Raw genomic sequence first — 15,224 nt, forward strand, 5'->3', positions numbered from 1 at the left:
ATCGCAGAAGCGAGTGCTGCTGCAGCAACACACGCAGGGCACCGCCATCTTGCGCAAACCGCACGTCAGTCGTAGCTTACACGCTGCATGTATCCTGTAAATGTTACACATTATTATGTACTGTATGTCTGCCAATTTTCCGAATGCTGAAACGTGAATGGGTGATGTATATAAATATTGATGAATGTTAGCTGTGTAAACATACTGCATCATTCTGAGAACGGTTTCAAACATTCAGTGGTTAGGAGTCAAGCAATTCTAAGAGACAAGTGGTTTTAATTAATCCGATCGTTCCTTGTCAAGGATAAATGGATAGATACAGTCACTATCACTTTATTGTATTGGAATATTTACAAGTGAACATTACAAGAAACACATCACCTTAGTGGAACCTTGGTTAGCGTCAATCTGTTCCAGAAGGTTCGACTAACCGAAATGTACTGTAATTTTTTGGCCATAAGAAATAATGTAAATCCAATTAACACGGACACCACCTTCGTGGTTTGCATTCGCTAGTGTTCCTCACCTCAAGTCTCTGCTTTTCTTTTGATCACGGCTGCAAAATAACCCACAATGGAGCCAAAGAAAGTTGCAAGTGCCAGCATTTCAAGGTAAATTACATTTGTCATGTCTATGCAGGGCTGCCGCCAGGGACACTGGGCCCCCATCCATGGATAAAATGAGGCACACATTTTTTGCATAAATGATGTAAGTCAATTACTTTCAAGATAAACTTTAAAGACAGTGCCTATGCTCTGTTGTGCCTTGAGCTGTGACATCATTCCAGTGAAACATCCTGAACGGACACCTGTCAGAATCTTGTTTTCCGTGTAATCGCCTCGGGGTTTAACAATTTTTGGAAGTTTTTGTAGAGAAAGCAAAGACTGTGCAACTCACGGTATTTGTTTTTTTTAATTGGCCAAAAGACGAAAAAGTTGCAAAAAGCTGGCCAAAAAAAAAAAAAAAAAAAAAAAAAAAAAAAAAAGGTGAAGTGGTCGTTGTTATGCTCGGTGCATTTCAACGATGATTGCTTTGGGCAGGGAAGGCTTCGGGAAGGCAAGGCTGAAGCCTTCAGCTGTGCCTAGCATAAAATATCCCTCTATGTACGTTCGACAAGGTAAACCAGCCACTTCACCCGTCTCAGCTTGAGAAAGCGAGTCAGACAGCCAGCCCGCCGGAACCTTTGACATAAACGCCTAAGGGTAAACCAAGTCGGGGCGCTTTTGAAAAGTGAAACAGGTCTAGTAAGTAAAGCAGTGTAACTTGGGGGGTTTTAATTGTAAAATAACAGCATTGTTGTAATTGGCAGTTGTACAGTCTGTTTACACTTCTGACAAAATAGTTCCTGAAGAAATGACCTCTAACTCACATAAAAAGCAAATTTGAATACTTTGTGCATGTTGCATTTGTATGAGGGGGGAATTTCAAATGCTACGCCAGTGGCATTTACGAGGAACTATAGTTGGTCAAATGTAAACAGTGATGGACACCGAGGACCACTGAATCGCTCCTTGTATGATGTCACAGCTCTACACCAAGTTGATAAAACCCACCACTGAAATTACATTGCTCTAGTTCCCCATGGCGTACAAAATTGTGGAACCTGTTTCCATACATGTGGGGAGGTACACTGCACGTCCCAGTTATGTGTTTAAAGAAAAAAATCCTGTTTGGAATAACCTTTAAGACATGCCGTAATCAAAGGCATTTTAAAAAATTGCCGTGGATTTTTGCAGTTTGTTGATTTCCTGTTCCTATTCCAACTTTTTGACTTCTACACTTTTTGGGAGGTCCTGGCAATGTTCCTCTTTAATCTTTTTTGAAGATGCACACCATATTGTACACTAACCGAAGAATGTACTCAAACCAAGGCAAAATTTCGGCGTACATTTGACATAAAACTTAACACACCAACTGGGGCATATGCTAACAGAGGTTCCGCTGTATATGTTAGTTTTTTTTACATGCAACTGTCTTGAAAGCACGTCAGGTCACGTCACATTTATTTTTAAACATGTTCCCTCTTCACACACAGTTTGCATTTCCTTACACTTGACGTATTTATGTTCCATGTATACATAATGTACATTTTTAGGATTACTTCGTTCACTGATCACTTGAGCGCCTCAGTGGAGGATGAGGGTGTCTCCGATCCATCAAGGCACTCCTGAAATACAAGAAGTTGTGTATAACCAGCCTTGTTGCCTTAGAACACAAACAAATGTGCACAACTCACCTTCACTCTGTCCAACTGTGGTCTACCTGGAAGGGATTTTTGTGAGGAAAAAACCTGCAAAAACAAACGTGTGATAATAGGATCCGGTTAAGATTGGAAGGCGGACTTGAAGGAGTCTCAGGTTCTCACCCTCTTGGACTGTTGCGGCTCGTCTGTGGATTTGGACCGGTTTTTCATCTGTTTCTGTGGAGAGGTGCTGGTTGTGCACTGGGTGGGGGGATAAGGAGGCGTATTTATATCAACAATTTATTAAATATTAGAATTATTTATCAGACTCATACCTCATTTGTCTTCTGCTCCATGGCTGCTCCAACTTTTGAGCTGAAGGATCGCTTCTATTTGAAAACTCCGGCTTTAGACAGATCCTAAAACACAAAATATACAGGTTATCAGATAAAGTTGAAAGATTTCCAGGCCCAATTTCTGGATTGCCAACAATCCATTCCACAAGTGACGGTCCCTTGTGTGCTACTAAATGTGTACAGATGACAAAACCAAACGCATGAATAAAAAAAGTGACAAAACAGGATGTAATGTTCCCATCCAGTAGGATGGAAATGTCATTGGGGTGTTTTGGCCAAAAAAAACTCAACCCAAATGAGGGAAATGTAAAGGGTTCTAAACATTGCTCATCATCATCATCAAGATCTCCAATGAGAATGTCGATTTGTTTTCAGCAGAATCTCTGCTAAGGAGTATAGACTACGTACTAAATTGTAACAATAACAATAAGATGCAACTAAATGTCTCTCCTGAGTGCTCAGCCAGCTGCTCTACAGGAAACATTCAGCTCAGAGCTCATTAAGAATAAATGGAATGCTAATCGACCACCATAACTCACCCACTGTGATAGCTGACGTCAAGGCAGCATCACGTCGGTGTTACTGGCAAGTCAATAGGAAGGTTTGAGGTCGATGTCTCCATACAGCCCATTGAAGTCACGAAATGATTGGGACGTGAGAATGAGCCAGTGGAATACTCCCTACGGCTCTCATACATCAGACCCATTATGGCCACATAGTCAGCTGGTTCACTTGGCACACTCAGGGGTGTGCACTTAGGATGAAATTGACATTACGGAGCTTTGAGAGCCTTTGGAGGAGGATCACAGCAGGACGGCTGAGTGCATCTCTGACCAACATGACCCAAATCAGGAAGGTTTTCCCACGACTACATGTGTAATTCCTGCAGTCATGACATGGCCAAACGATGGACGGTATATACACAATACAGGCAGGAGTGCATCTCTTGCACATTTGAGATATGCATGCACAAACCCGTCCATGTTCATGTACTATTGTGTGCACATGGGCACACAAAAGCAACGACTTGTTATAAAAGCTACTCCACAACCTGTTCTGCAAGGCTGAGCAAACACAAAATGTTGCCCCACTGTCTTTTGTGCAGTTTTCTTCTACCCATCATCACTTTTGAGTCCCTATGCAACAGCGAGAGGAGAGGGAGTTAAAAACCAGATGCAGAAGTCTTTTAACAGTACATTCAGTAGTAAAATGCTGAATAAGAAGCACCGGTGACCTGGTGATTAACCGAAGTGTTAAAAGTTCACATTAGAAATTTGTAGTTCAGGTACAAATGATTTAGACCACACCACTTTTTGAGCACCATCTATAGTTTTACGGTACCAAGAGGGTGGAGCTACAAATGTTGCAGTCTGCTGACCGGTCGCCATATTGTCACTTCAACATAAAGGAATAGAAATGGAGAGGGGAGAAGACAAGCTAAGATGTGGCAAAAATTCTGACAATTACACGCCAAAGTCAAGAATTTTGGTGGTTAATTACAGGTTTTTCCCTTTGAAAATGCACCTGTGGAACTTTGTTTGAAATCGCTGCTCCTTTCCTTCCGATTCAAAGACAGTATATTTTTATGAGCCAAAAAAAAAGCAAAGAAAACATTAGCAATGAAATAAATGTGAATATTTGGGTCATAAGAACTCCTACATGGATGCAAAAGGTTGAGAGGCCACACAGGGATGAGGTAGATTATGCACTCTGTTTCATCATATTGTCACACAAGTGTAACAGACATGCAAACCCCATTTGGGGTCGGAGGGGGGCTGACCTAAGCACTGCAAAATATATGCATTAAATTGATATGCGAGTGAGGGCATGTATTACTCTGCAGGTCTACGGAATGTCAGAACTGCTGAAACGTTTAAAACGATTGATAACCCCCAAAATGCCATCCTACACTGCACGGGACGACGCTCCAATGGTGAATAGATCATTTCAGCTCAAAACTGAGGAAATCGTAAGCACTGTCCATGCTGAACTGCAGGGAAACGATTAAGTTAATACATCAAGAAGCAGGGTGTGATAGGATGGAATCAATGAATACAAAGCAGGCATCTTCTAGAGGGAGCAAGTGCCAAAAAAAGAAATAGATGAATGCAAAAGATGTAGCAAATTTTCAGGCACTCACCACCTTTTCTCCTTCTTTCTCTCCCCCTCAGTGCAGACTTGCAGCAGAGGAGATGCTCCTCGTGTCACTGTTGCCGCTATGGAGTCTGTGAGAGCACACCCCTGTTCGCCCATTCAAAGCTCCACCGACGCACCATTCATGCATGGATGGACGGACACACACACACAAAATGCCAGACACCTGGTATGGCCATCACAATCCTGCATGCTAATGAATGCATCTTGGCAGACCTCGGTAGGCATGCGGCAAATATAATTACCTTTAATATTGTTTAACTCTGCTGCAAAGACTAATTAGTAACGAAGTTAAACATAAGGCTTAAATACAATGCTTAGCAACTGAAATATGTCATGTCACTGATATCATCCATATGTAAAAGCCCACCTACTGCAATTTTTTTTTTTTTTAATTGCCCTCATTGCCAAGATCTTCGGCTGGGAAACAAGCCTGTGGACAGCTGAAGTATGTAGCAGGTAAAGAGAGTTGAGGTGACGATCATAGCTCCACTAGCGTAGCTTCCACCTCTACCAGAATGCATGGTTGCATTCTACGAGGTAGTTGCCAAGTCAGGTGACACATGGGGATGTAATAATAGCTCAGTCACGTTTCACCTTGGTATGTGACAATACAACTAGAAGACTGTAAGGATCACATCTGACAACATATTTAATTGTTGACTGATACACTCTTCAGGTATTTTCAGTATCATACCAGCATTACAATACTGATTCATAATATGAATCCTGAGTATGACGAGCATGAAGTGGTAGCACGACAGGACTAAAACCAGGCGTTGTGAAAAATGCCATCACGGCAAACAAAATATATTCTGGGGACAAAAATAAAAAGCATTACAAAACACACAAGTACACATTAGGAAAACATTTCAATGCCCAAAACCACCTTAAAACATTCAATCTCAAACTGACAAAATGTGCAATATTCTTCACAAGCTGGCCGGTCCTGTGCTATCAGTCCTGACATTTGTGTTACAGTGCATAATTAAACATTGACAAGACAGGTACAATATTTAGACCTAACTGCTTAGATACAGGTTGTTTAACATTATGGCTACATTAAAACTATTCCTAGCGAAAACTCTCCTTAGGACCTGTAGTGTCTATAAAATGTATACTTACCGTAATTTCGACCATTGCGCGCACCTGGATATAAGCCGCACCCACCAAATTTAACGAGAAAATATGTTTTGTACATATATAGGCCGCACTTGTCTATAAGCAGCAGGTGTCCACATTGTGACATAGACATACACAGAAAGATGTAGGCCATGGCTACTGTGAATGGTAACATGTAATATAGAAGTGGCAGTGTTCAAGCAGGACTGGAACCACACATTTAGTGCTTTGCACACACCATAAACCATGCAATCCTACCTCCACTGGGTCTTCCCAGTGTCAGCAACATAAATGATCAGTAGCAGCTCTTTAGCCCGTAAAAATCCATAAATTAGCCGCATCATCATTAAAGCCGCAGGGTTCAAAGCATGTGAAAAAGTCGTGCCTCATAGTCCGGAAATGACGTCTCTTTTCTTTTGCCTGAAGCTTTCATAGCAGAGTCGGTAGCGTAATGTTGCCTAAGAGCTTATTGTTAATGACTAAAAAGTGCTAAACAAAAATATTTTGTCTTTCAACAAGACTGACCACGTGTTGGATGTTGTAGTTTGTTTTTTTTTTTTTAAACACAAAAGACTTTCATACTGATGTTTCTCTCAAGTCCTGAGTCTGTTCAGAGTCACCTAAACCAAAAGATGACGAGACGTTCTCAGAAACCTTGCTGGTGTTTGCAGTAGATGATCCGTTTGTGCTGGACTCTTCTGACTGCACGTCCTGTCCCTGGTCTGGGGGAAGCTGTAGGAACAGAGGAACCTCCAGCTGTTCTTTGGTGAGAAGACCTCGCTGGTCATCCACTCTGCAGCACTGTGCCCTCGTCAACATATCCAAGAGCCCTGATGTTATCAGCACAACCTGGTATTAACTTAACATAGCACTGACGAAATTAGGGGTAAATTAAGGTTGGTTAAGTTGACCAGTGCTAATGTTATAAAAACAAGTTGTTCTTCATACAGTCCTAAACTGTCCTACTGTTTAGGAGTCCTACCATCCATGTCGCGGTTCTTACTAGGCTTTGGTGGAGTCTTGACCTTGTCGGTCTGAGGGGATAACCGGGCCTCCGGACCACCTGATCCTGCCTGGATCCAAGACAGATACAGATGGGTTGTGATGAAACTAATAAGTGGCAGATTTCCAACTGCACAGCACACAACACTTATTGCTTTTATTGAGGAAGAGATACTCCCAAAGCCTTGGAGCTGAAAAGATAGTTATTTTACTTAATCTAAACTGCAGTTGATTGTTGCTGTGTAAGCACTCTTCCAATAAATGATGCAATTTGACATTCTTCACTGTCTGACCTGTGCGGCTGCAGCAGTTCCACTGGCTCTGGGAATGCTGCCTTGGTCTTTTGCTGCTCAAACAAAAGTTAGTCAGTTTCTGCTGTGGGAATACATAAGACAAAACTTCACAATGCATCATATGTTAAAAGGCTAAGATCAATATTATTAGTAACTGCTAGCAAGTGCTTGAGGGCACATAGCAGTTGTAGTTTCCTTTCCACTATAGAGCTGAATTTGCTCCACTGACAAACACTGTCAAAATCCTTTTGCAGACAAAAGCCAAATAAGCTTAAGAATTGTTATTGAGGTTTCAACATACCTTTGACTTTGTCAAGCCGCAGCATCTTATTGGCCAGTCTGAACACCGTTGTGTTCATGTTCACAGGCTCGTCACTTCCAACCTAAAAAAAACAAAATGAAACACAGCACTTTCAATGGTTACAGTGGAATTACAAATATATAATGATTAATAAGCACACTGCTGACTCGCAACATCCAGTTGACAGAGAGATACGTGTGGTGGTGTGCCACCAACTTGGGTGGAGATAACATGATTTAAAAAAAATGCAACAAGAATGCATGCGGTTATTTGCCATCAAGACTAAGCTCTCCAACACCAATTTGTTTATCAGAGAGATATACAAATACTCACAATGGTGACCTGGGCCTCGTGAGGCTTTAGACTATGTTTCTGTAACACAGTTGACAGGGCATCTTGCAGTGTCTTACTGGACTTTGCCATTATACCCCCAGTCTTACCCGTAAAGGCATTTTCCAGCCTGTAAAACACACACAAAAAACACTTGCAGGCAAAGGTAAATTAAAGCACATTAATGTGACTTCAACTAATATCAGTAGAGCACAGGCTTCAGTCACGGCAGAATCTGCAATTTATATTCACTCCATTGCAAATAATGACCGAAATCATTACTGAATCAGTCATAGGTGTTAAAACATGGACTTCCCCCTCGAACCGCCGTGTGTAAAAGCCTGTTAGAGTGAACAAGGTCAATTAAGTTTCCAAAAAAAAAAAAAAGGGGGGGGGGGTGGATTAAGGTGTATACACACTCACAATCAAAAGACCAGTTGATTGAAACAAACTGAAATAGGCTGTTTATCAGCTGATCAAAAGTTTCAGACCATCGCTTAAAAAAACTCTCCAAACCAGAAGAAAAGATATTCTCAGTAGGACTCAGTAATGAGTAGCGCCACCGTTCTTGTTAATCACTTCAAAAATTGGTTTGGGCATGCTTGATGTGAGGGTTTCCAGGAGGCTAGTGGGAACATTGCTCCAAGTGGTGAAGATGGCTTCACGAAGAACATCAACTGTCTGGAACTGATGGCCATTTGTATAAACTTCCCTTAAGATCCATCCCCAAATGCTCTCTATGGAATTTAAATCAGGGGAACATGCAGGATGGTCCAAAAGAGTGATGTTATTCTCCCTGAAGAAGTCCTTGGTCAAGCGAGCATTGTGAACTGCAGCGCTGTCCTGTTGAAAATCCCAGCTGTTACCACACAGACAAGGGCAATCAGTCATGAGGGATGCCCGCTGCAACATCTGCACGTAAGCAGTCACCGTTTGACGACCCTGTACCACCTGAAGCTCCAGTGTTCCACTAAATGAAAAAGCACCCCATATCATGATGGACCCCGGTCCACTGTGCCGGGTAGAAAACATCTCAGGTGGGATCTTCTTGTCATGCCAGTAACGTTGGAAGCCATCTGGACCGTCAAGGTTACTTTTTTTTTTTTTTTTTTTTTTTTTTTAAATCAAAGAAAACTTTTTTTCCACCTTTCAATGTCACATGTTTGATGCTCCCTAGCAAAGTCTAAATGGGCAGTTTTGTGGCGTTGAAGGAGACTAGGTCTTTGAATTCATTTTTTAAACTCTTTTGCCGCAGATGCCGTCTGATGGTTATTGCGCTGCAGTCGGCATCAGCAAGGGCCTTAATTTGGGTGGAAGACTGCCCTTTGTCTTGATGGACAGCCAATCAGATCCTCTGGCTCAGCGCAGGTGTGATTTTTTTGGGTCTACCACTTGACTTTTGTTTCATAATGCTCAGTATCTTTAAAAAAAAAAATTTAATGACTGTCTTACTGCACCCAACCTCAGCAGCAATGGCACGCTGCGAGAAGCCTTGCTCATGCAGCTCGACAATCCAACCACGTTCAAAAAGAGAAAGCTTCTTAGCTTTAGCCATCAGGAGGGCATGACAGTGTGAATGCCTGACAGAAAATGAACATTTTAAGCAGATTTTAGCTTTTACAGCCTGTGGTCTTAAACGTTTGATCAGGCGATAACTTATTTCAGTTTGGGGTTTTTTTTGTTTAAATTACAAGTTCCAAATGTTTTTTGTTTCACTCCCCCGTCTTGCTTTTGAATATTGTAGCTCTACTTAAAACCTCATTAAGATCCAAATGTGCAAAATGCTAATTCTAGCAATTTTTCAACTGTCTTAAGATTTTGATCAGGTCTGGAAATAAATCAAATAAATAACAAAATGTGTCAAAGAAGTTAACTCACACAAACGTCACCCGAAGCTCAAGCAAGACCTGCTGATCTCTCAGCACACAGCAGTCCTGGTCCAGTGATAATGGTTGCTGTGGTAGAGACAAAATGTGACAAATGGCATTATTCACAGAGACTTCATTTTAAGTTAGTGCCACATGGAGGAGGATAACGGCTGGTGAAGAGTAAATTTGGGGAATGGTAAAGACACTTTATGCTTCATCACTCTGAAGGACTTTGAGGCATGAGGCAGAGTGGCCAAGCGCTCACTTTGTCCTTGCCGTGAAGGTAGATGACGACATCTTTCAACGAGAAACCTCTCTTCTCACACAGGCCAGCCAGCATGTCTCTGATAGGCAGGCCATTTCGGGTTGGAGCCAGGGAGGCACTGCCATCAGGCAGGTAGACGCAGCAGTAGCCACCCTCCATTCCACACCGACCTCCCAGGACGCCAACTTGCTCTGGGGAGCGAGGACTTGATTGGCCATTCTAAAATGTACATGTAGAAGAATTAAATCAATCTGTAGAAGTCTTTCACAAATTCATCCTTTATGAGCAATCTTAAATTGCACCGACCTCTATTGTCCTGTAGAGGGAGTCAAGCTCCACATTACTGCTTGACTTCACAGCCACAGAGTCTCTGAGTGAAGATGAAACATTGCAGTGGGATGTATCTGTTGAGAAGAGTCACAAGAAATGACCAAGAGATTATGTAATTACTGTGAATGATTTACATAGGTTTGGCTTGGATGCAAAAGGGATACAGTTTTTCAGGCACCACCTCCCAAGGATCCTCTTTTCTGTCGCCGTTTATCCAAGGGGATCTTTCCACTTGAAAAACTGCTGCCATCTGACGTCTTGCTCTGTTTGAGACCGTCACTTCATCATCACAGGGCACATTACAACTCAACATAGGTCAGTTTTGTAATGAAAATCACTGATATCATGAAAATCTTTCATTCATCTCCCTTCCCTGCCTGACGCTACCTTTTTGTCAGTTAAGTTAGGGCTTCTCGTGGCCACCTCCTCCCAGGATACCGTGCGGAAAGGTTCTGTGGAGAGCTGAGGTAAACGTTTGCCTTCTACACTTGCCAAAGTGCAGCTCTGGTACAGTGAAGAGCGCACAAAGCGTCTGTAGCTGTCCATCTTCATCAACTTAAAGATCTGGCACAAACAAGAGGAAAAGAAAACCGAGAGACAAGCAACAGTCACCCAAGTCCTTGCTGGTTTTAGGAATGGTGTAGTGTAGTCCAAACAGACCTGTGCTTGAGCCTTGTTAAACATATCAGGCGTGGGTTGTTCCAAGTCTTTTTCATCTGTCTTGGCTGTGTCATCAATGTTGACCGAGTGGGGAGCCTTCTCAGACAAGTACATTTCATAGATGGAGCGAGCTGCTGCCTTTAGCTGGAAATACAACAGCTCCATCTGAGAAATCTCCTGATAGTGTGGATGTGACTTGAAACATCTTTCACATCTAATCTGATGAGAAATTTTCTTGACTTTTCACTACAATGAGGGTTATTCCGTTTGTTTCCTGCAACTAAATCCTCACACCCATCCAATCACAAATGAGTTAAGTATCAAAAAGGAGGGAAGTCATACCTCCTCCAATGACATGGCTGGGATCTTCCTGAACTTTTCGCATGACTGCCAGAACAAAATGTTCTCTGCACTCACCTCAGATCTCAGAAAGGCCTGCAGAGAAATATCCCCCAGACAATATGGGCACACACCTACCAAGTGAGAGTAAAACAACATCATTGTGTATTATACTACATCTCACTGTAAAGTAGCCGACTCCACAGGGGTCTTCCAGCAGCTTCTCAAAGGAAACAGCCCAGCTTAGCACACTGTTGGCTGGGCTGGACTCTCCACCCGGGGTCCCAGGGAGGCTGGAGCTACTGCCTGCACTGCTCCGTGCAGACATATTCAACTCTGCACACATCCAGAAAACACACACACCCATTTACCCGCACGGCTAAGCATGACCAAGAATGAGACTAAAAAAGATATGTTCTTGTTGCATGCATAGGCTTGTTCCACTCCAAGATTAGTAGGCACATGTTGACATTTCATGCTCACCTCCGTCTGACATGGCGAGACTCTGTTAAGGGAAAGTGAAAGATATAGATATTAACTAGAGGAAATGCCTAGGGTGGTACAACCAAACACAATACGAATGTTAAGAACTTCACATTAGTTATTTTGGAAAATAAGGGAATGAAGGTGCCCATTTTATTTAGGTTCACCTCTATTGTTTGGAGTAACACTTACAGCACAACATCAGCATTTGTGCAATTTGACCAAAATTTTAGTAAAAACATGCCAAAAATATGCCACATATGCCAAAAAGTCACAACTAACTTTGGAGCATATTGCACAATACCTCTGCTCTCCGGGCATCAAAAGATTAATGCTGGGTGCGTCTATTGCTTTTCCCCCCCACACCTTAACAAATAATGTGAAACAACAAAAGAATGCATGCAGGAAATTACGTGACATAAGCAGCCCCCATTCAAAGCAGTAAGACTCCAAGCAGCGTCTGAATACTTTTGTGCAGCATGATCAAGTGTGTGGCCGTTTTACACAACATTCTCAACAAGAATGCTTGAGAATGAGCATGAGTGAGGAACACCTGTAAAACAAATCTTCACAGTGCACCTTGGTAAAAATGGTTTTGTTTTTACGTCTTAATGCTAACCGTGGTCACAATTTCATCGCCATTTTGTTTAGCTAATAGGATGCTAATAAGGCCGTTTTGTGATTAAAAAAAAATTTAAAAAACGCATGAACACCACAATACGCTGTACGTATGCCATTTTAGAACAAAAAAAAATAATGGGCAGATTTACAAAAAAATGTGAAAAAACAAATGACCCTTTTGTGTTTCATTGCAGCATCAGTGAATGCAGGAAGTGGTTGCAACACCGACTTCTCTCATTCAGCTTTTGGAAAAAGATGTCTTCAAGCAGAGGGAATTTGAAACAACTTGTTTCAAAACCTGAAAACCTAAAAATGTTTCAAGAGAGTCCAGCATAGATTGCTTTTTTCCCTTCAACAAACTACTCAGCTCATGCTTGAAAAGACCAATGACAAACATTTAAAAGATACAAAATGAAGTGGCCATTTCTATAAATAAAAACAAAACACAACCGAGTCCATTATATAAGCCCAGCGCCAGTTTGAACAGAGTGCGAATTAAAGAAAAGCTTTGATCACACTCACTGAGCAGAGCCAGATCACATACAGTACATCCTACACACGACAGGTTGGCAAACAGGCCTGGTTTGGTTTCTAGCGGTTCGTTTTTAGCATTCTACAGACACAGCTTGCTTTTTTTTGGCACTGCCGAGAAGGCTGACAGTACAAGATAAAAGAAGAAACCACTCAACAGATGCCTTGACACATACGCCGTAAGGAAATACGTCATCCTAACATCTCAGAATGGAGCCTGAAGGCCCATTTACGTCACGTTTTAAGTATGCGATCCTTAAAAGTCTTCCTCACTCACCATGTGGCCAACAGGAGACCTCAGAGAATTACAATTCTTTGCCATGGTAACCAAGACACCACAGTTTGATGTCGAAGTCTGAAACGATGTTGTTCACTCTGCCTGCAAACACAATTGAGTACTCCACCCAAATGATATACACTTCTACAAACCACTCAAAAACCTCATCGCTTGGGTTCCCCGGTCACTTCCTGCATGGCAAGGAAGTCCTGCCATAGCAACAGGCCACAGAAGAGGAAGTAAAGTTACTATCATCTCACTGTTCTCAAACAACATCTTGGGAAATAAACTTGGTCACGTATTATGCCTCTGCTCATCCAAATAGTGAGATATTACATGTGCAACGTCATTATTTTTTAAAACAACAAACACTCACAGAGCACAGAAAACATCAGTGCGCAAGTCAATAAGTTCATGTTCGATGGTTAAACATGGTTTAAAAACTTATGTCGCACATTTCTAATGACAAGGGCCGCAAATCTCCGTTTTTTAGGCCAGTTTTTGAAAATCTCCACACTGGCTAGTTTTCTCCAAAAGCTCAGTTTCTGAGGACAAAAACATATGTTTGCATGTGGATGAGAGAACAAAAGGTACAGTATATCTGTATTTCTGTAGACCATCACAAGTGGGTCCAGCGTTGCCAGATGTACCATAATTATTGCATCTGTACTATAATTATATTTAGCCCTGTCTTAATAATCAATAAATCAATTGACCACACAATAAATAAAAACGGAGTTGATAATTTTGCCAGCCTTGATATATTGACATGTGAATGCGTGTTCGTTTTCCTCCTCTCTCTCTACCAAACAGGCTGGATGACATCTGTCTCAACACCTGGGCACGTTGAACCCTCCTGTCAGTCATTCGGTCTCTCTGTCCCAGTGGGGAGAGGCGGGGCGCAAGCGAGGGCACACAGAGTGCTGCAAGTACGTATCGTGAGGAGCAGCAATCAAGAATTCTCCTGAAAGGGGTACCAGCAACAGTGCAGTTACTTTGGGTGTCAAGACGCACAGACTACAGTGATTTGAAGCCATAACTATGTGAAAATATACTGCAAACATATTGAATAAACAGGGAAAAACGTGTTGAATACTTTCTTTGTGCCAATTGTGTATGAAACACGATCCGTTTACTCATTTTGTGACATGAAAGTTTGTGTCAGATAGTGAAATTATACAAAACGATGGAACTGAAGTTTCAGCTGCTATGATTCCCGAAGTATAACACCTCATTGTGCACCAAACGCATTTTGCAGCATTGAAAACATCTACTTTGACCAAACGCCGACAAAACGTTATACCTCATTAAACGCAGTGTATTCCACACAGCATTTTGCTAAAAGTGACACAAATCAGAAATATTGTGATTTTTGTCTCCATATTGTCATTGTTTTTTTGCCTTTTATTATTTATTAGGTTTATTTTATTTAAAAGCTCTTATCATTGTTGAGAATATTGTTTTTCATACATGTACTTGCAATGTTAGGCCCTATATTATCACATTAATGAAAAAATCGCCCAGCAAAATGATCATCCAGCGTAATTTGTTATGATTATATATGGCCTATGTAATCTATTCTATATACAACCTATTCCAGACGTTTTCTGATGTTCATTTACTTTAGATGCTAGCAAATGGAGAAAAAAGTAGGAGCGTGCATGTTTCATAGTTGAACATTTAAATCATTAGTATAAACATAATTACAAGCTTAAACAAGGCTCTTTTAATATGCAATGATTATACTTATTAAAACAACTCTTTAACTTAATGATTGTTCTTATTAAAGCACTGCAACTTGTAGTTAGTGGTACTTGGTAATTAAAAGAAAAGAGGGTGCACCATTTAAGGCTAACTTGTGCCACATAGCGGTGCCCAGCAATTAGACGACACCACCCCTACAGCCAAACAACTATTCCGCTGGGTATGTATAATTCATTGAACTACCTTTTCACTCGCCATTTCCGTCACTATCGAGCGCCATTTGTCATATTTTCTCAACTGCTCGTATGTTGTAACTTTCATCAGGCAGGAGAAGCGACGATAAAGCCTCTTGAAAGCGACCATGTTGTTTCACTCAAAGCCGAAGAGAAGCAGCAGGTAGGAATTG

General features: G+C 41.6%; 1 protein-coding gene across 3 annotated transcripts; it reads right to left on the reverse strand.

Moving 5' to 3' along the window:
• Window positions 1-5,326: 5,326 nt before the first annotated feature.
• rgs14b (regulator of G protein signaling 14b) lies at window positions 5,327-15,224 on the reverse strand. 3 transcript variants are annotated; one of them, XM_054792886.1, is made up of 15 exons: window positions 15,062-15,224; window positions 11,686-11,707; window positions 11,387-11,538; window positions 11,206-11,298; window positions 10,864-11,007; window positions 10,591-10,767; window positions 10,385-10,466; window positions 10,180-10,277; window positions 9,874-10,092; window positions 9,619-9,695; window positions 7,744-7,870; window positions 7,411-7,492; window positions 7,110-7,162; window positions 6,818-6,887; window positions 5,327-6,644 (listed from the first exon to the last, which is right to left on the reverse strand). In XM_054792886.1, exons 1-15 carry the CDS (start codon window positions 15,179-15,181, stop codon window positions 6,391-6,393), a joined length of 1,770 nt encoding a protein of 589 aa, XP_054648861.1. In that variant the 5' UTR covers window positions 15,182-15,224; the 3' UTR covers window positions 5,327-6,390. The 3 variants fall into 3 exon arrangements, with proteins under 3 accessions (XP_054648861.1, XP_054648860.1, XP_054648862.1); XM_054792885.1 differs by having other exon boundaries at window positions 6,797-6,887; XM_054792887.1 differs by lacking the exon at window positions 15,062-15,224 and adding an exon at window positions 13,115-13,312 and having other exon boundaries at window positions 6,797-6,887.

The sequence above is a fragment of the Dunckerocampus dactyliophorus genome, chromosome 11 (assembly GCF_027744805.1).
Source record: "Dunckerocampus dactyliophorus isolate RoL2022-P2 chromosome 11, RoL_Ddac_1.1, whole genome shotgun sequence".
Taxonomy (NCBI): domain Eukaryota; kingdom Metazoa; phylum Chordata; class Actinopteri; order Syngnathiformes; family Syngnathidae; genus Dunckerocampus; species Dunckerocampus dactyliophorus.